General features: G+C 37.4%; 2 protein-coding genes across 4 annotated transcripts in view; both read right to left on the bottom strand.

The window, feature by feature from the left end:
• Positions 1 to 21,647, bottom strand: part of LOC119530640 (bromodomain and WD repeat-containing protein 1-like) — a 146,824-nt gene that overhangs the window by 19,946 nt on the left and 105,231 nt on the right. For all 3 annotated transcript variants that reach the window (XM_037831537.1, XM_037831534.1, XM_037831540.1), the window contains exons 26-29: positions 16,389 to 16,433; positions 6,471 to 6,614; positions 5,661 to 5,813; positions 3,203 to 3,369 (exon numbers count right to left, since the gene is read on the bottom strand). In XM_037831537.1, the coding sequence (XP_037687465.1) occupies positions 3,203 to 3,369; positions 5,661 to 5,813; positions 6,471 to 6,614; positions 16,389 to 16,433 (509 nt within the window). The remainder of the gene's footprint in view (positions 1 to 3,202; positions 3,370 to 5,660; positions 5,814 to 6,470; positions 6,615 to 16,388; positions 16,434 to 21,647) is intronic.
• LOC119530664 (alpha-catulin-like) lies at positions 16,476 to 21,536 on the bottom strand. Its single transcript, XM_037831543.1, is given in 1 exon segment — positions 16,476 to 21,536. A coding segment is annotated over 1 exon segment (2,043 nt). The 5' UTR covers positions 20,139 to 21,536; the 3' UTR covers positions 16,476 to 18,095.

Raw genomic sequence — 21,647 nt, 5'->3', positions numbered from 1 at the left:
TCTTCCCTCTGGGACCTGAGCCTGTTCTGGTCTGGGAAAACCTGATTTGGATAACCAAGGAAACCATGCCTAGACAACAGAAAATTACAACCTACAGTAAGAAAAACAAAGTTATGGCCCAGTCAAAGGAACAAACGTACACTTCAACTGAGATACAGGAATTTAAACAACTAATGCTAAATCAATTAAAAAAGTTTAGAGAAGATATTGCAAAAGAGATAGAGGCTGTAAAGGAAGCACTGGACATGTATACGGCAGAAATCAAAAGTTCAAAAAACCTACTAGTAGAATCTATGGAAATGAAAGGCACAACACAAGAGATGAAAGACACAACATACAACAGCAGATCCCAAGAGGCAGAAGAAAACACTCAGGAACTGGAGAACAAAACACCTGACAGCCTACACGCAAAGGAGCAGATGGAGAAAAGAATGAAAAAATATGAGCAACGTCTCCGGGAACTCAAGGATGAAACAAAGTACAATAATGTACGTATCATTGGTGTCCCAGAAGGAGAAGAGAACGGAAAGGGGGCAGAAGCAATAATAGAGGAAATAATTAATGAAAATTTCCCATCTCTTATGAAAGACCTAAAATTACAGATCCAAGAAGCGCAGTGTACTCCAAACAGAAGAGATATGAATAGGCCTATGCCAAGACACTTAATAATCAGATTATCAAATGTCAAAGACAAAGAGAGAATCCCGAAAGCAGCAAGAGAAAAGCGATCCATTACATACAAAGGAAGCTTAATAAGACTATGTGCGGATCTCTCAGCAGAAACCATGGAGGCAAGAAGGAAGTGGTGTGATATATTTAAGATACTGAAAGAGAAAAACCGCCAACCAAGAATCCTGTATCCAGCAAAGCTGTCCTTCAAATATGAGGGAGAGCTCAAAATATTTTCTGACAAACAGACAATGAGAGACTTTGTGAACAAGACACCCGCCCTACAGGAAATACTAAAGGGAGCACTACAGGGTGATAGAAGACAGGAGTGCGTGGTTTGGAACACAATTTTGGGAGATGGTAGCACAACAATGTAAGTACACTGAACAAAGGTAACTATGAATACGGTTGAGAGAGAAAGATGGGGAGCATGTGAGACACCACAAGAAAGGAGGAAAGATAAAGACTGGGACTGTGTAACTTGGTGAAATCTAGAGTATTGAACAATTGCGATAAAATGTACAAATATGTTCTTTTACAAGGGAGAACAAGCAAATGTCAACCTTGCAAGGTGTTAAAAATGGGGAGGCATTGGGGGAGGGATGCAATCAGCATAAACTAGAGACTGTAAATAATAGAATCATTGTATTATGCTTCCTTTAATGTAACAAAGGTGATATACCAAGGTGAATGCAGGTAAGAGGGGGGGATAGGGGAGGCATGTTAGACACTTGACATTGGTGGTATTGTCTGATTCTTTATTCTACTTTGATTTAAGGTTATTTTTCCTTTTGCTGCTTCCTAGCTGTCATTTTTTTTGTTTCCTCCTTCTTTTGCCTCTCTACCTTCTTTGACTCTCCCTCCTGCCTTGTGGAAGAAAAGTAGACGCTCTTGCTTAGTATGAGCAGAATGTTCAATTAGGATGAACTTAAATGTTTGGAAATGAACAGGGGTGTTGGTAGCAAGATGTGAGAATAACTAACAGCGCCGAATGGTGTGTGAATGAGGTGGAAAGGGGAAGCTCAGAGTCATATATGTCACCAGAAGGAAAGTTGGAGGTCAAAAGATGGAAATGTATAAAACTGAATCCTATGGTGGGCAATGTCCATGATCAACTGTACAAATACTAGAAATCACTTCATGAACCAGAACAAATGTATGACAATACAATTAGAAGTTAATAATAGAGGGGCATATAGGGAAGAACTATATACCTATTGCAAACTATATACTACAGTTAGTAGTATTTCAACATTTTTTCATAAACAGTAACAAACGTACTATATCAATACTAGGAGTCAACAATTGAGGGGGGTTGGTTAGGGATAGGGGAGGTTTAGAGTTTCCTTTTCTTTTTTTCTTTTTTCATCTTTCACTTTATTTCTTGTCTGGAGTAATGAAAAGTTTCTAAAAATGGAACAAAAATTAAGTGTGATGGATGCACAGCTGTATGAGGGTACCCAGGGGCAAGTGATTGTACACTTTGGATCTTTGGATAATTGTATGGTATCTGAATAATCTCAATAAAAATGAAAAACAAAAAAAAGATGAAATCAAAAATAAAAAAATAGATTGGGTGATGAATGCACAACTATATGATGGTACTGTGAACAGTTGATTGTACACCATGGATGATTGTATGGTATGTGAATATATCTCAATAAAACTGAATTTAAAAAAATAAATAAATAAATATTTAAAAAATGTAATAATCTATGTGAAATTAATATCACAGAGGAGGGGGAATGGAAACTAGTTTTACTGGAGTAGAGTTTCTATTACTGAAATTAAGAACGTCTGAAGTAGATGTTCCAAAATAAAGTGTATACTGTAATCCTCTGAGCACAAACTAAGAAAATAAAATCCAAGGGAATTATCACCTGTGACTTTGAAGCTTCTAAAAGACATGAGAACCTATCACCATTGAGGATAGAGTACACATTCTAAATGTATACAGAAACAAACTAAACATTGAACTACTCAATTTTCACATTTCAAGACTTTAAAGTACTTATACATTTGATTAATATAAGTTACACAGAGAAAAGAGGATAGCATATGAACTAATATCAAATTACTGATAAAGGCAATAAATTTTTCATTTTATATTTTTTCTTTACAACTGATCCTAAGTAATAATGGAGTGCTCTTGTATCTCCTGGAAATTTCCTTTACACAATTAAATGCTCAAGAGCTATAGTTAAGCACTTTATTCTCTGCATTTAAAACACTTTGCCAAAAGCAAAAGATAAAGATACTTTAAATAATCCTTGATAAGATTAAAAAAAAAAAAAAAAAAAAAAACTATGAGTTTCATTAAAAGCTTACAAATTTACATAACTACCAACCAATGCAATGGCTCTATATTCACAAAATGTTTTCAAACCACAGCAAACCTATGACTATTCCTTTCTAATCACAGAGTACTCAAAAAAGATTAAGAATTTTTAGCATAATAGTAATCAAAGAAGTATCACAAACGTAAATGCAAAAAATAAAAAACTGCATACAAAGCCTGCTGTAACCAATTCACCTGACACTTTTGTTAGCCTGAATGACACGATTACAATTTTGCCTTCTCTTGAACCTCTGGCTTCTTCGAAGCTTTTCACTGAACTTTTGACCAATTTTAAAATCAGAAGAGATTTTCTTCATTTTTTCTTCAAATAAGGCAGACAATCTCAAGGTCATACTGTAAATCTGCAAGAACATGAAAACAAAACTATAATTATAAAGTATCTTTGAAAACATTTGCAATCACTGGGTCTTCTCAAAACCAATTATATCACTACTTGTAAATAATGGCTGTCATCTATTTTATGGGTTTTCAACCTTTTCCTTCAATGACATCAAAAAGATTCAAGAAGTATCAGATGCATACCTCTCAGATGATGAGCAAGAAACTGTAAATCAAGAAACTCCCTAGGATCAACAATCTAGGACTTATGTCTATATGTCAATGATTCTCAATCTTTTTTTTCCCATTTTCATATATGTATGCACAAACCTAAACATATACCCCTCTCCAAAAGTTAGACTGGAAGTTGGTTGGTTTTAAGGCTACTATTTAGCCAGGAAAAGCACAGTAATCTCTTTGGGGCAAGGGAACAAAATCATTTTTACACTAGTCCCTATGTGCAATTTAATTGTATTTGCTGTCACCTAGGTGTAATTACGAATTATCAACAAAAAGATGCTTTGCTTCCGACAGGAAGAAGAAAATATATCCTAGGACTTTTATATAAAAGATTATTTATATTCTAACAATTTCATGAATAAACAACATCAAATCTTTAAAAGAATAGCAATGTAATATTAAGTACTACTATAAGTAACTTTTGGTACAGCTGTGTATTCACCAGAAATACTCTAAATTCATCCATAATCATTCCTGAAGATAAATGCAAAAGTATAATGTTCAAAAGATGAAAAACAGACTTTTATGTATGGTTGGGGGAAATGGGCTCTGATACCAGAGAACTTAAAAAAAAAAAAGTGTCTGCAGATATATGAATTTCCTATATGCTTCATTATCAATACATGAAATTTCAATCACTTCTCTGAAATAAACTTTGACAGTATTACCAGTATTTTGCATAGTCTTTTTTTTATTCTTTTCCTTCAAATCTGATTATTAGCTTAAGTCTAAAGTACAAGGAGCATCTAGTGAAGCTACAAGATTCACCACTTTCAATAAGATATATATTTTTGTCACAATCATATTATGTTAAAACCTCCAATTATCTCTAGTATCAGCAATTTCATATTTGTTTGCTCATCAGTTTTATGTAAAATTCAGTAACACATTTAAATTGAAAATAATACATACTATTACTTCAACAAAAACAGGTGCCAAAACTACACTACTAGCAAGCAGCACCACCAAGAAGAAAGCTCAAAATACTTATCTGCTAATAAACAAAAATTTAATCACTCAAAATAGAGCTTAGGCACACAATATATAATGATACACAAAAATATACCTGGTAATCAAGTTAAACTGTAATAGCAGAGAACCATCTGTACTTGTTAAAATCTTTTTCCCCAAATATGTATTTTAAACAATGGAAAAAAATAAGAATGAAATTTATTCCCTCTCTGTAAAGAAAGAAATTATATTACAACAGTGAATCTGACAAAAGCCCACATTTGAAAAAATGTTACTATTCAATGTTAAACCGACCCAATAAGCAATGTGAATATTGAATGCAACAGAGTTCTCAGACCAAATAATGCAGGAGGAGTCTGGTATTAAGTAAAGAAGGGGAAGTGAAGTTAAGGCAAAATAGTTTATGAGCAGTGATAATTTTGACTGTAGACAGAGAAAACACAATATATCTAGGAAGTGTTTTATTTGAAAGCTCAAATTTTGCTGTTTTAGTTATTTTTAACTATCCACCAGTGGTTATAATGGTGTGATATTTATGAAAATTCAATGATAGTATAATATTATGAACTTACGTATATTATGCTTCAATAAGAAGTTTTTTAATGTTATACACAGATCACATATATACCAATTTAACAAAATTTAGGAATGTGAAATTTTCTATTTTGTTCTTAATGAAATTACTTAACATTACTTTCTGATTCAAAAAATTAAATTAGTACACCTGCAGTAATCCGGTATCCATTTCAGATCCTCTTTTTATTACCTTTAATACTCTTGCAGTCTCTGTCAATAAATTTCCAATCCATTTTTTAAGATCCCCTTATGTATCAGAAAGAAAGATTTTTTCCATTGTTCTATACATCAAATTCAAATTTGCTCTCCTGGTGCCCTCATTCCTACCAATCCTGATTTGTTTATAAAACTTTTTAAGAAAAATAAGTACCAACTGTTGTAAGACAACAATAGCAGGTATGTGGGAAGCAGCAGAGCTCTATTCTTAAGCAGTCATACTCTACTCACTTATTTATGTTCCAATCTGTACCAGGAAACATACTATCTACATACCCATTTTTTTTTAATAAACAGACTTAAAAATTACCTTTGATCTTTTGTTTGGTGTATATGCTTTTGCATTGCTAAATATCAGCCTGATGTCTTTGCAGAATTCCAAAGGGCTGTCATAATTTCCGGCTTCTAGAGTTTCCCTTACTGTTCCAAAATCCATTGGAGTATCTATAATATCTCGGTAGTCCTAGGTTTAAAAAAACAATAATTAGTTCATAAATTCAATTCCTGGTTTTAAAAATGTAAAATACTTGAAACGATGGAATGAAGGAAAAAAAGGTTAGAAAGTCTTAAGAATCACTAATCATTTTTAAAAGGACTTTCAGACAAACAGACCAGAAAGAAATGCACCAAAATGTTAATGTACATCTCTTGGTAGTGGGATTTGGGACAGATTTTATTCCCTTCTTTAAACTCTCCTATAATTTCCAAGGTTCCTTAAGTAAATCTGTGCTATTATAAACTGACCTTCTTTTTTATAAAGGTCATCTTCCATTCCCTTCTTGGAGGAGTGAAGTCCCTTTTCTCCAAATGAGTTTCTCTGGGTTTGTCCCTACTTAACAGATAACCACAGAGAATCCTCCCATTAGTATATTATATAACCTGGTTCAACTAAGTCTTAATTCTTAAATGAGGTACAAGGTGTCTATAAATTCAAGAAAACAAGGTACAGGTACAACTCTTAACAGATGAGACACAGATGACTTAATGGTAAGAGAAAAAAGTTAACATAAAGCCTGGATATCTTACTCTTTAAGTAATTAATTAAAACTTCTACCCCAATCTCTCTCCACAAAAAGAAAAACAAAGAAAACCCCCTAACATTCGAACAATGAAAACTTACTGGATATTCAACCAAATCAACAGGTTGTCTAAATGGTTCTGAATCTTCACACTGAAAAATTAAGTTCACTAGTTCCTTACACTGTTTCTTCCAGTTGCTTTCAACATAGTTGGTTGCTCTGCTGCTTTTTTTCCAAACATGAACCTAAAATTACATTCACAATACATTCACAATATTAAAAGATTTTTTCAGTTTTAGAAAAGGCCACACAATATAAGATTATAGTAAAAACTCAACAAAGCTGCTGGACTTCTGTATTATGTCACAAGAATTGTGGCTATTTGAAAAATACCCACCTTTTCTGTAAATACCCAGTAATGTCACATCTGTGACCCTAAAAACATTTCTCCAGAAATGAAATTCAAAAACTAGCCATACATATAGGACACAAGAAGGAAAGTCAGAAGATAAAGACACTATAAAACTTAGTGAAAACCCAGAGTAGTCAATGATGGTGAGTAAATGTGCAAATACAAGAATGTTTTTACATGAGGGAGAACAACTGAATGTCAACTTTGCAAGGTGTAGAGAATGGGATGGTATTGGGGGCAAAATACAATCAATGCAAAGTAGAAAAAAAAAAGCCTAGCCATAACACATGTTATGCTCCAACCAGGGTACATTATCCACTGAAAGGCTCATCTACCACTTTACTTCCAAGTTTATAAACTTTCTTCATAGAATATGAAATTTAGCATTAGATACTGTGGTGTATGCAGTAATGCCCCCTCATAGATTACCATGCCCTAATCCCCAGAACCTGTGGATATAAGGCAAAAGAAACTCTGGAGATGTGATGAAGGGTAAGGGTATGAACCTTGAGGAATGGAGATTATCCCGCATTATCTGGGTGGGCCCAGTGTAATCACAAGGGTCCTTGTAAGAGGGAAACAGGAGAGTCAGAGTCAGAGATATGAAGATGCTACACTGCTGGCTCGAAGATAGAGAAAGGTGCCACAAGCCCACGAATGCAGCAGCCTCTAGAAGCTGGAAAAGGCAAAGAAACACATTCTCCCCTAGGGCCTCCAGAATGAACACAGCCATGCCGACAACTTGCTTTCAGATTGGTGAGACCCATGTCACACATCTAATATACAGAACTATAATATATAAATTTGTAAAGTTTAAGCCACTAAACTTTGTAGTAATTAGTTATAGTAGCCACAGAAAACAGATATGCAATAACTGGGAGTCTTTTAAAATGAAATTGTATAAAAACAATAATCAGACAACTCTTATTATTTCAGATCTAACTTTTAAATGTTATTTGGGACAAGCATTGTGAAAACTTAACATGTAATAGAGGTTTACATTTAACCTGCACTGGGATGAAGTTTAAAATGAACTGGGTTAAAATGTTTAAAGGAGGCGGGGCAAGATGGCAGACTGGTGAGCTGTATGTTTTAGTTACTCCTCCAGGAAAGTAGGTAGAAAGCCAGGAACTGCGTGGACTGGACACCACAGAGCAATCTGACTTTGGGCATACTTCATACAACACTCATGAAAACGTGGAACTGCTGAGATCAGCGAAATCTGTAAGTTTTTGCGGCCAGGGGACCCGCGCCCCTCCCTGCCAGGCTCAGTCCCGTGGGAGGAGGGGCTGTCAGCTCCGGGAAGGAGAAGGGAGAACTGCAGTGGCAGCCCTTATCAGAAACTCATTCTACTGATCCAAACTCCAACCATAGATAGACTGAGACCAGACACCAGAGAATCTGAGAGCAGCCAGCCCAGCAGAGAGGAGACAGGCATAGAAAAAAAACAACACGAAAAACTCCAAAATAAAAGCGGAGGATTTTTGGAGTTCTGGTGAACATAGAAAGGCGAAGGGCAGAGCCCAGGACCGAGCTCAGGCCCTGAGGCGCATATGCAAATCCCGAAGAAAAGCTGATCTCTCTGCCCTGTGGACCTTTCCTTAATGGCCCTGGTTGCTTAGTCTCTTAGCATTTCAATAACCCATTAGATCTCTGAGGAGGGCCCTTTTTTTTTTTTTTTTTTTTTTTTTAATCCTTTTTTCTTTTTCTAAAACAATTACTCTAAGAAGCCCAATACAGAAACCTTCAAACACTTGCAATTTGGGCAGGTCAAGTCAAGAGCAGAACTAGGAGAGCTCTGAGACAAAACACAATAATCCAGTGGCTGAGAAAATTCACTAAACACCACAACTTCCCAAGAAAAGGGGGGTGTTCGCTCACAGCCATCATCCTGGTGGACAGGAAACACTCCTGCCCATCGCCAGCCCCATAGCCCAGAACTGCCCCAGACAACCCAGTGTGACGGAAGTGCTTCAAATAACAGGCACACACCACAAAACTGGGCGTGGACATTAGCCTTCCCTGCAACCTCAGCTGATTGTCCCAGAGTTGGGAAGGTAGAGCAGTGTGAATTAACAAAGCCCCATTCAGCCATCATTTCAGCAGACTAGGAGCCTCCCTACACAGCCCAGCAGCCCATAACTGCCCTGGGGGGACGGCACTCACCTGTGACATAGCACAGTCATCCCTCAACAGAGGACCCGGGGTGCACGGCCTGGAAGAGGGGCCCACTTGCAAGTATCAGGAGCCATACGCCAATACCAAGGACTTGTGGGTCAGTGGCAGAGACAAACTGTGGCAGGACTGAACTGAAGGATTAGACTATTGCAGCAGCTTTAAAACTCTAGGTTCACCAGGGAGATTTGATTGTTAGAGCCACCCCCCCCCTCCCTGACTGCCCAGAAACACACCCCATATACAGGGCTGGCAACACCAACTACACACGCAAGCTTGGTACACCAATTGGACCCCACAAGACTCACTCCCCCACTCACCAAAAAGGCTAAGCAGGGGAGAACTGGTTTGTGGAGAACAGGTGGCTCGTGGACGACACCTGCTGGTTAGTTAGAGAAAGTGTACTCCACGAAGCTGTAGATCTGATAAATTAGAGATAAGAACTTCAATTGGTCTACAAATCCTAAAAGAACCCTATCAAGTTCAGCAAATGCCAGGAGGCCAAAAACAACTGAAAGTTATAAAGCATATGAAAAAACCAGACGATATGGATAACCCAAGCCCAAGCACCCAAATCAAAAGACCAGAAGAGACACAGCACCTAGAGCAGCTACTCAAAGAACTAAAGATGAACAATGAGACCATAGTACAGGAGACAAAGGAAATCAAGAAGACCCTAGAAGAGCATAAAAAAACATTGTAAGACTAAATAAAAAAATGGATGATCTTATGGAAATTAAAGAAACTGTTGACCAAATTAAAAAGATTCTGGACACTCATAGTACAAGACTAGAGGAAGCTGAACAACGAATCAGTGACTTCGAAGATGACAGAATGGAAAATGAAAGCATAAAAGAAACAATGGGGAAAAAAATTGAAAAAATCGAAATGGACCTCAGAGATATGATAGATAATATGAAACGTCCAAATATAAGACTCATTGGTGTCCCAGAAGGGGAAGAAAAGGGTAAAGGTCTAGGAAGAGTATTCAAAGAAATTGTTGGGGAAAACTTCCCAAATCTTCTAAACAACATAAATACACAAATCATAAATGCTCAGCGAACCCCAAATAGAATAAATCCAAATAAACCCACTCCGAGACATATTCTGATCACACTGTCAAACACAGAAGAGAAGGAGCAAGTTCTGAAAGCAGCAAGAGAAAAGCAATTCACCACATACAAAGGAAACAGCATACGACTAAGTAGTGACTACTCAGCAGCCACCATGGAGGCGAGAAGGCAGTGGCACGATATATTTAAAATTCTGAGTGAGAAAAATTTCCAGCCAAGAATACTTTATCCAGCAAAGCTCTCCTTCAAATTTGAGGGAGAGCTTAAATTTTTCACAGAGAAAGAAATGCTGAGAGAATTTGCTAACAAGAGACCTGCCCTACTGGAGATACTAAAGGGAGCCCTACAGACAGGGAAACAAAGAAAGGACAGAGAGACTTGGAGAAAGGTTCAGTACTAAAGAGATTCGGTATGGGTACAATAAAGGATATTAACAGATAGAGGGGAAAAATATGACAAAAATAAACCAAAGGATAAGATGGCTGATTCAAGAAATGCCTTCACGGTTATAACGTTGAATGTAAATGGATTAAACTCCCCAATTAAAAGATACCGATTTGCAGAATGGATCAAAAAAATGAACCATCAATATGTTGCATACAAGAGACTCATCTTAGACACAGGGACACAAAGAAACTGAAAGTGAAAGGATGGAAAAAAATATTTCATGCAAGCTACAGCCAAAAGAAAGCAGGTGTAGCAATATTAATCTCAGATAAAATAGACTTCAAATGCAGGGATGTTTTGAGAGACAAAGAAGGCCACTACATACTAATAAAAGGGGCAATTCAGCAAGAAGAAATAACAATCGTAAATGTCTATGCACCCAATCAAGGTGCCACAAAATACATGAGAGAAACACTGGCAAAACTAAAGGAAGCAATTGATGTTTCCACAATAATTGTGGGAGACTTCAACACATTACTCTCTCCTATAGATAGATCAACCAGACAGAAGACCAATAAGGAAATTGAAAACCTAAACAATCTGATAAATGAATTAGATTTAACAGACATATACAGGACATTACATCCCAAATCACCAGGATACACATACTTTTCTAGTGCTCACGGAACTTTCTCCAGAATAGATCATATGCTGAGACATAAAACAAGCCTCAATAAATTTAAAAAGATTGAAATTATTCAAAGCACATTCTCTGACCACAATGGAATACAATTAGAAGTCAATAACCATCAGAGACTTAGAAAATTCACAAATACCTGGAGGTTAAACAACGCACTCCTAAACAATCAGTGGGTTAACGAAGAAATAGCAAGAGAAATTGCTAAATACATAGAGACGAATGAAAATGAGAACACAACATACCAAAACCTATGGGATGCAGCAAAAGCTGTGCTAAAGGGGAAATTTATGGCACTAAACGCATATATTAAAAAGGAAGAAAGAGCCAAAATCAAAGAACTAATGGATCAACTGAAGAAGCTAGAAAATGAACAGCAAACCAATCCTAAACCAAGTACAAGAAAAGAAATAACAAGGATTAAAGCAGAAATAAATGACACAGAGAACAAAAAAACAATAGAGAGGATAAATATCACCAAAAGTTGGTTCTTTGAGAAGATCAACAAGATTGACAAGCCCCTAGCTAGACTGACAAAATCAAAAAGAGAGAAGACCCATATAAACAAAATAATGAATGAAAAAGGTGACATAACTGCAGATCCTGAAGAAATTAAAAAAATTATAAGAGGATACTATGAACAACTGTATGGCAACAAACTGGATAATGTAGAGGAAATGGACAATTTCCTGGAAACATATGAACAACCTAGACTGACCAGAGAAGAAATAGAAGACCTCAACCAACCCATCACAAGCAAAGAGATCCAATCAGTCATCAAAAATCTTCCCACAAATAAATGCCCAGGGCCAGATGGCTTCACAGGGGAATTCTACCAAACTTTCCAGAAAGAACTGACACCAATCTTACTCAAACTCTTTCAAAACACTGAAGAAAATGGAACACTACCTAACTCATTTTATGAAGCTAACATCAATCTAATACCAAAACCAGGCAAAGATGCTACAAAAAAGGAAAACTACCGGCCAATCTCCCTAATGAATATAGATGCAAAAATCCTCAACAAAATACTTGCAAATCGAATCCAAAGACACATTAAAAAAATCATACACCATGACCAAGTGGGGTTTATTCCAGGCATGCAAGGATGGTTCAACATAAGAAAATCAATCAATGTATTACAACACATTAACAAGTCAAAAGGGAAAAATCAATTGATCATCTCAATAGATGCTGAAAAAGCATTTGACAAAATCCAACATCCGTTTTTGATAAAAACACTTCAAAAGGTAGGAATTGAAGGAAACTTCCTCAACATGATAAAGAGCATATATGAAAAACCCACAGCCAGCATAGTACTCAATGGTGAGAGACTGAAAGCCTTCCCCCTAAGATCAGGAACAAGACAAGGATGCCCGCTGTCACCACTGTTATTCAACATTGTGCTGGAAGTGCTAGCCAGGGCAATCCGGCAAGACAAAGAAATAAAAGGCATCCAAATTGGAAAAGAAGAAGTAAAACTGTCATTGTTTGCAGATGATATGATCTTATATCTAGAAAACCCTGAGAAATCAACGATACACCTACTAGAGCTAATAAACAAATTTAGCAAAGTAGCGGGATACAAGGTTAATGCACATAAGTCAGTAATGTTTCTATATGCTAGAAATGAACAAACTGAAGAGACACTCAAGAAAAAGATACCATTTTCAATAGCAACTAAAAAAATCAAGTACCTAGGAATAAACTTAACCAAAGATGTAAAAGACCTATACAAAGAAAACTACATAACTCTACTAAAAGAAATAGAAGGGGACCTTAAAAGATGGAAAAATATTCCATGTTCATGGATAGGAAGACTAAATGTCATTAAGATGTCAATTCTACCCAAACTCATCTACAGATTCAATGCAATCCCAATCAAAATTCCAACAACCTACTTTGCAGACTTGGAAAAGCTAGTTATCAAATTTATTTGGAAAGGGAAGATGCCTCGAATTGCTAGACACTCTAAAAAAGAAAAACGAAGTGGGAGGACTTACACTCCCTGACTTTGAACCTTATTATAAAGCCACAGTTGCCAAAACAGCATGGTACTGGCACAAAGATAGACATATAGATCAATGGAATCGAATTGAGAATTCAGAGATAGACCCACAGATCTGTGGCCGACTGATCTTTGATAAGGCCCCCAAAGTCACTGAACTGAGTCATAATGGTCTTTTCAACAAATCGGGCTGGGAGAGTTGGATATCCATATCCAAAAGAATGAAAGAGGACCCCTACCTCACCCCCTACACAAAAATTAACTCAAAATGGACCAAAGATCTCAATATAAAAGAAAGCACCATAAAACTCCTAGAAGATAATGTAGGAAAACATCTTCAAGACCTTGTATTAGGCGGCCACTTCCTAGACTTTACACCCAAAGCACAAGCAACAAAAGAGAAAATAGATAAATGGGAACTCCTCAAGCTTAGAAGTTTCTGCACCTCAAAGGAATTTCTCAAAAAGGTAAAGAGGCAGCCAACTCAATGGGAAAAAATTTTTGGAAACCATGTATCTGACAAAAGACTGATATCTTGCATATATAAAGAAATCCTACAACTCAATGACAATAGTACAGTCGGCCCAATTATAAAATGGGCAAAAGATATGAAAAGACAGTTCTCTGAAGAGGAAATACAAATGGCCAAGAAACACATGAAAAAATGTTCAGCTTCACTAGCTATTAGAGAGATGCAAATTAAGACCACAATGAGATACCATCTAACACCAATTAGAATGGCTGCCATTAAACAAACAGGAAACTACAAATACTGGAGGGGATGTGGAGAAATTGGAACTCTTATTCATTGTTGGTGGGACTGTATAATGGTTCAGCCACTCTGGAAGTCAGTCTGGCAGTTCCTTAGAAAACTAGATATAGAGTTACCATTCGATCCAGCGATTGCACTTCTCGGTATATACCCGGAAGATCGGAAAGCAGTGACACGAACAGATATCTGCACGCCAATGTTCATAGCAGCATTATTCACAATTGCCAAGAGATGGAAACAACCCAAATGTCCTTCAACAGATGAGTGGATAAATAAAATGTGGTATATACACACGATGGAATACTACACGGCAGTAAGAAGGAACGATCTCGTGAAACATATGACAACATGGATGAACCTTGAAGACATAACACTGAGCGAAATAAGCCAGGCACAAAAAGAGAAATATTATATGCTACCACTAATGTGAACTTTGAAAAATGTAAAACAAATGGTTTATAATGTAGAATGTAGGGGAACTAGCAGTAGAGAGCAATTAAGGAAGGGGGAACAATAATCCAAGAAGAACAGATAAGCTATTTAACGTTCTGGGGATGCCCAGGAATGACTATGGTCTGTTAATTTCTGATGGATATAGTAGGAACAAGTTCACAGAAATGTTGCTATATTAGGTAACTTTCTTGGGGTAAAGTAGGAACATGTTGGAAGTTAAGCAGTTATCTTAGGTTAGTTGTCTTTTTCTTACTCCCTTGTTATGGTCTCTTTGAAATGTTCTTTTATTGTATGTTTGTTTTCTTTTTAACTTTTTTTTCATACAGTTGATTCAAAAAAGAAGGGAAAGTTAAAAAAAAAAAAAAAGAAAAGAAAAACAAGGAAAAAAAAAAAGATGTAGTGCCCCCTTGAGGAGCCTGTGGAGAATGCAGGGGTATTCGCCTACCCCACCTCCATGGTTGCTAACATGACCACAGACATAGGGGACTGGTGGTTTGATGGGTTGAGCCCTCTACCACAGGTTTTACCCTTGGGAAGACGGTTGCTGCAAAGGAGAGGCTAGGCCTCCCTATGGTTGTGCCTAAGAGCCTCCTCCCGAATGCCTCTTTGTTGCTCAGATGTGGCCCTCTCTCTCTGGCTAAGCCAACTTGAAAGGTGAAATCACTGCCCTCCCCCCTACGTGGGATCAGACACCCAGGGGAGTGAATCTCCCTGGCAACGTGGAATATGACTCCCGGGGAGGAATGTAGACCTGGCATCATGGGACGGAGAACATCTTCTTGACCAAAAGGGGGATGTGAAAGGAAATGAAATAAGCTTCAGTGGCAGAGAGATTCCAAAAGGAGCCGAGAGGTCACTCTGGTGGGCACTCTTACGCACACTTTAGACAACCCTTTTTAGGTTCTAAAGAATTGGGGTAGCTGGTGGTGGATACCTGAAACTATCAAACTACAACCCAAAACCCATGAATCTCAAAGACAGTTGTATAAAAATGTAGCTTATGAGGGGTGACAAGGGGATTGGGAAAGCCATAAGGACCACACTCCACTTTGTCTAGTTTGTGGATGGATGAGTAGAAAAATAGGGGAAGGAAACAAACAGACAAAGGTACCCAGTGTTCTTTTTTACTTCAATTGCTCTTTTTCACTCTAATTATTATTCTTGTTATTTTTGTGTGTGTGCTAATGAAGGTGTCAGGGATTGATTTGGGTGATGAATGTACCACTATGTAATGGTACTATAAACAATCAAAAGTACGATTTGTTTTGTATGACTGTGTGGTATGTGAATATATCTCAATAAAATGAAGATTAAAAAAAAAAAGTAAAAAAAAAAAAATGTTTAAAGCATTTTCAAATTAACAACCTTCACTTTTAATTAAACTATCAATTAGATCTTCCAGATCTGCATAAGATACAACAATTCCTTCTAATTACCCAAACTCAAAAACTATTTCCTTTTCCTTCACCCTTCAATGACCATCTCCCAACAAATCACTGTTTTCACTAAATTCTATTTCACTTTCACCTTAAAAGGCCTCATTTCCTCTTCCTCTCCATTCCAGGAAAATACCATCCTTAAGCTCCCATCCTTCATTCCTAGATTCCTGCAATGAACTCTTGATAAACTTCCTTTAACATTCACCCTCCTATCTCTCAAAATCTATTTTACAGTACAACTGATTTCTCTATCTTCACTTTAAATGAAATCTCTGGTTTTCAGTATCACCTTAGTATGTTCCCAAATAAGGGCTGGACAGTATGTACCATACTTTCCTACTTTCATAGCTTTGCTTATAACATCCCCTATTTTTTTTAATGTCTTCTTCCTATTCCATCTACCCTTGAGAAAACAGTTCAAATCTCAACTCTTTCACAAACCCTTTCTAAATGTATACAGCTTTCAATGATTTCTCCCATTTCTCTCATAAAATATTCAAAATCTCCATTAATGACTATTCAAAGACAAAACCTAAAATGTTAAGTTGATTTCAAAACAAAGAACAAGTAAACCACAATAATCAGTCAGGTAGATTAACTTACTCTCCTCCTTCTTCCAGATGATGTTTTAGGAAGATCGCTATCCTCCTTGGAATAAAATAAGAAAACCTTAAATGTTAGATTCATATTAGAAAGATAATAATCTAATAAAAGGCATTTTTTTTTAAAAGAAGTATATTTCTATTTTATTTTACATACAACATTACCTCACATCATTCTTCCATTGTTTCTATTATAATTTAAAATAATATTTTGATTTCAGGAAATAAAATCAATCTTGATGATTTTGACTGTTTAAAGAGGTATGCTCTAAAGATCATTAACCAAGCTTGAGTACATCCCCATTTTCTCCCAGAGGCCTACAGTAGGTCAAACTCCTATCAGTTTCAAGTTTTATGCTTGCAGTTGCAATATCTCTGAACCCTGGGACTGAACTAAGGGTTTAAACAGCTTCCCACCATGCCTAAGGCACATTCACTAGCTAGAAGCAGCAGCTGGAGGCACTTTTTCACAGGGTTCAGATTGAAAAGAAATATACTAATAAAAGTATGTTTTCAAGTTTTCAATAAATACTGGCTAGCTAATTGGTAGTACAGTGGTTCTTGAGGATCTTTTGTGAACATTGATTGTGATGGCTGACCCAGATACAGATCATCAGAGAAGTTAACATAATTTCTAGCATTTGGCAACTGATAATGTGCCACTAGGTTTCAAAAAGAATTTTAGAGCCCTGGGATACAAGCACTATCAAACTGGAGACCCAAACAAAGTTAACCCTATAATATCATATATCAGTCAAACCTCCATCCCACAATTAATAAGAAAACCTTTAAACCCTTACATTACAAAGACAAAATAAAGATGTTTATTGGTTTCATAATGAACATTCCAAAACAATGTAAAGAAAAGCATGGTTACTCAGGATTTATTCTAAACAACTTATTTCCATAGTTTTCAATCTTTTAGATCTTTCATTCTGTCAGTCAGCATTGAGGGAACTCTGAGGAAAGGCTCAAAAATAATTTTTAAGCTAGTGAGATAGTTTCAGATTCCAACTAATATTCAGGACAGAAAGACCACCTATTCTAGAACTAGAACTAAAAGCCATCTCCTAGCTAGTTCTTCCAGGATTGTACGGAGTGAGCCCCAAGACCCTGCTTTTGGGAATGGGAGAGGAACATGAGCAGCACAAAACGTAACTCGTATGTGAAATAGCTGCTAGAGCACACGGTGAAATACTGCCATGCATCTGTGATCTGTGACAAGGATAGCACGGGAGCCCAAGTTGCAGTGAGCTAACGGATTGAGGAAGAGTCTAAAGGTTTAACGAAAACTCAGCATTCCCTCAGACTATTGCACATCTCCCTCTAAAAATTAAGGTTTAGATGATAAGTTTAAATAAAGATAGAAAACAATGAAGAACAAATATGCCAAAGGTGAGCATATATTCAAAATAATTTCTTTGGATTATACTGTCACTGAGACATGATATTTGGTTTGACTTTTAAAGAACATTATTAATGACAACATCCCTTTTTTAAATCACACTGCAATTGAAATCTATCGACTTTCATGGCATTTATTTGTTGTCAAGAAGTGTCACCATCAGTTTCATGATCAGGAAATAAAGCAAGATTTCAGTGTTGTTTTCTCTATAAAATTATTGAATCTCTGAAATACAAAGAATTTGTTTTCTAAAAATGCCAGGTTTGCCACATGATGTTCCAGAGATCTGACCCCAAAATCTTCTCAAGCTTTACCATCCACAGTGTCTTTATTTGTAACTAAAACCCATCTGTTGTTTTCCATCTTCAGTAGTTTATAGCAAAGTGAGAGAACCTGGACCAAGATAGCCATCACGGATCTTGCCTTTGCAATGCACTTGTCAATCTTTAGAGACACTTTACTCTGCAAGGGAGTCTTAATTATTGTCTGGAGCTGCTGGCACAGAGGAATTAGCTTGTTTATTTCCAGGAGAAGCGTAAGCTTGTCATCATCTTTTAGCTGTTTTGAAAAAGCTTGTACACTTGAAGCAAGCTTTAAACCCTCTGCAGCAAAAACTTCTAGTTGATGAACTAAATCTTGGGAAGTTTTCCGTGGCTCCTCTCCTCTGGTAAATAAATACAGAGAATAGGCCACACTGGACATGTTCCTTCCATATTAAACAATCTCATTCTCCTGATCCTCCCATTTCTCAATTTTGCAGTCTGCATCGGATGTGAGCAAACCCAGCTTAAGGCCAAGTTTGGCTATCCTGGCTTGCTCCTCAGAGTCAAGCTTGTCTGGCTTTAATGATTTCAGGTTTGCATTATTCTTCACTGGCTTTGGAAGTAAAAGGTAGCCATACTTCTCTCCTCGTCCTCCTTCAAATACATCACTGATTTCTCTTAGCAGTGTTGACATGTCATTAATTTGGGATTCCCAAGCTTCACAAAATACATCTAGGTTTTCTTTAGCAATTTTACTAGATGGGTGCAATGTCAATGTTTCAGCAGCAGAAATTATCTGCTGGCCAGTCACCTGAAATGTCTCCTCTGCATGTACACAGGTTATTTCAAGAGGTTCTGTCCCAGATACATGTCGCAACAATCGACAGGTCTCGACAAGCTGCTCTTTCTGTTCAGAGAGTTTACACGCATATTCAGCCAAAGCGTCTAAATTTCCTTCTACTCCAGTAAGTTTTAATGCTTTTAAAGCCACATGATCAGCATGGTATTTTAATAGATCTGCTGCCCGCTGTGCTGCTGTACTATGAAGAGCTTGAATCCACACAGAAACCAACTGCTGCAGTTCCCTTCTCGCCTGCGCTGACAGTGCCAAGATGCGTTCTCTGTGCTCGTGGCTGGTGTAGGCAGAATCAGTAAAGTCTTCCGTACGCTCCAAGATGACTTCCAACATGATGGAAAGATTCTCTTTGGACTGAAAATAAAGATTCTCCCGAAGAGCGTCAATATTCATCTTGAATTCTTTAATTCCACTGAAAATACTGATAGATGAAATGTCAGTCTCTCCATTTGGTTTACAGTCAGTCACTATTTCAATTACCTTATCCAATGCCACCTTCATTCGGTCGAATACTCCTTCTTTGTTTTCATGGGCCGATTCACAGTTGGGATGCCCGAGACAGGTCTTTGAAGCTGTGAGAAGCATCATTGTATACTTTTCGAGAACTGCCCTGGCTGCTGCCATTTTTGCCTTTTTCTTTTCATCTCACAAATCATTTTGTCTATCTCCAGTTAGGTGTGCAAACTCCACCATTTCATTTCCGAATTGACTGAATATTTGGACAAACTCTTGAAAGCTATTCACTTTCTCTAGTCTTTCCATAGTTGCAAGAACCTTATTTCTCGATGTTGTTATCTGCTTAATGACCACTTGGTCTGCCAGCAAGAGCACCTTCGTCACCGAAGAAAGAAGTAACCTTGCAGCCTTTACAACTCCTGTTTTGTCTGTAAAAATTGTGATCCGGACATCAGATTCTGGATGATTCAAGTTGGTCATATCTGTAAGTGCTGCAATGGTTTCTCCTGCTTGCTTTGCTTCAATGCAGGCAATATTTATTTCTTCTTTCAAGTCCCAGTTTTCATTGGCTATAGCTTCCCCTACTTTAACAAATCTTCCAACTGCCAAGTTGACAGCTTATCCTACACGCTGAATCGCTTGCAGAGTTTTATCCAACTTTTTGGTATTATCTTTATGATTAATAAGTGTGGTGATCTCAACTCTTGAATCCATGTGGCGTTTTCTGTGTCCTGCTACTTCTTTTGGCCTTCTTATCTTCTTTTTCAACATTGATTGACCTTTGTTTGTGAAAATGGAATAGTATACTTTTTAGAATTAAGTGCAAAAACAAGGACTCTGCAAAATTTTGTTCTTTGAATCACCTGGTACTGTAATTGGTTATCGACAACTGTCATCATGAAATTATCTCTAAAAGCCCCTTAAAAAATCAGGTCAAAGAAGACACTAGGGTTAAATTTGGAGGGTGACTGGATCAGGCCGCAGGGCTCAGGCAAGCAAACATGAATCCTCTTAGCGTCGTCCTCTCCTTCCCTCACCCGACAGACCCTGGGAAACCAGCGGAAGCAGCGTCTGCTCCACCGAGCGAGTTTTGATCTCGAGTCCCGAGTCGAAGGCGAAGCCCAACGGGCCGGAGCTGGGGAATGCTCCGACTCGGCCGACACCGGCGGGAACGGGAGAGGCGGCCATGGCCCTCTGTGGGCTGCACAGCCCGGACTCTGAGCCACTGCGAGCCTGCAGCCGGCCGCCCGCCAACCTGCCTGCAGCGGCGGCGGGACACCTGCGCAGGCCATAAAAGGCATTTTTAAGACAACTGTAATAGTTTTACTAGGGTTATAAAATTTTATTAGCAAAATATTCAAGCCTGACTCTATCAGATGACCTTTGTGGCACCCACACGCCCCCCAAAAAACACCATTTTTTCCCCATATTTCCTAAGAACATGCACTAATTCTTAAATTTCAAAGTCAAAAATTGTTTAGTACATTTCTAAATAGAAAACACACAAACAGCTTTAAATTTGAGTTTTACCTCTATCCATAAAACTCCAGAACCACATATAGTCCCCCAAGAGTGCCTGGACTTCATGATCTACACAATTTAATCATTTATTATACCCAAAATCACATACAGGCATACCTTGGAGATACTGTGGGTTCAGTTCCAAACAACAATAAAGAGAATATTGCAATAATGCAAGTCATGATTTTTTTGGTTTCCCAGTGCATATAAAAGTTATGTTTATACTATACTGGAGTATATTAAGTGTGCAATAGCATTACGTCTAAAAGACAATGCACATATCTTTAAAATACTTTATTGTTAAAAAATGATAACCATCATCTGAGATGTCAGCGAGTCATCATCTTTTTGCTGTGGAGGGTCTTGCCTCGATGTTGATGCCTGCTGACTGATCAGGGTGGGGTGCTGAAAGGTGGGGCAGCTATGGCAATTTCTTAAAATAAGACAACAATGAAGTCTGCCATATCAATTGACTTATAAAATATTTCTCTGTATATGTGATACTATTTGACAGCATTATACACAAAATGGAGAACTTCTTTCAAAATTGGAGTCATCCTCTCAAACCCTGCTGCTGCTTTATCAACTAAGTTGATGTTACATTCTAAATCCTTTGTTGCCATTTCAAAATATGCCCAGCATCTTCACCAGGAATAGATTCCATCTCAAGAAATAATTTTCTCTGCTCATCCATAAGAAGCAACTCCTCATCTGTTCAAGTCTTATCATGAGATTGCAGCAATTCAGTCACACCTTCAT

The sequence above is a fragment of the Choloepus didactylus genome, chromosome 1 (genome assembly GCF_015220235.1).
Source record: "Choloepus didactylus isolate mChoDid1 chromosome 1, mChoDid1.pri, whole genome shotgun sequence".
Taxonomy (NCBI): domain Eukaryota; kingdom Metazoa; phylum Chordata; class Mammalia; order Pilosa; family Megalonychidae; genus Choloepus; species Choloepus didactylus.
Note: the sequence above shows the minus strand (reverse complement) of the source record. Positions and strands in the feature narration are given on the sequence as shown.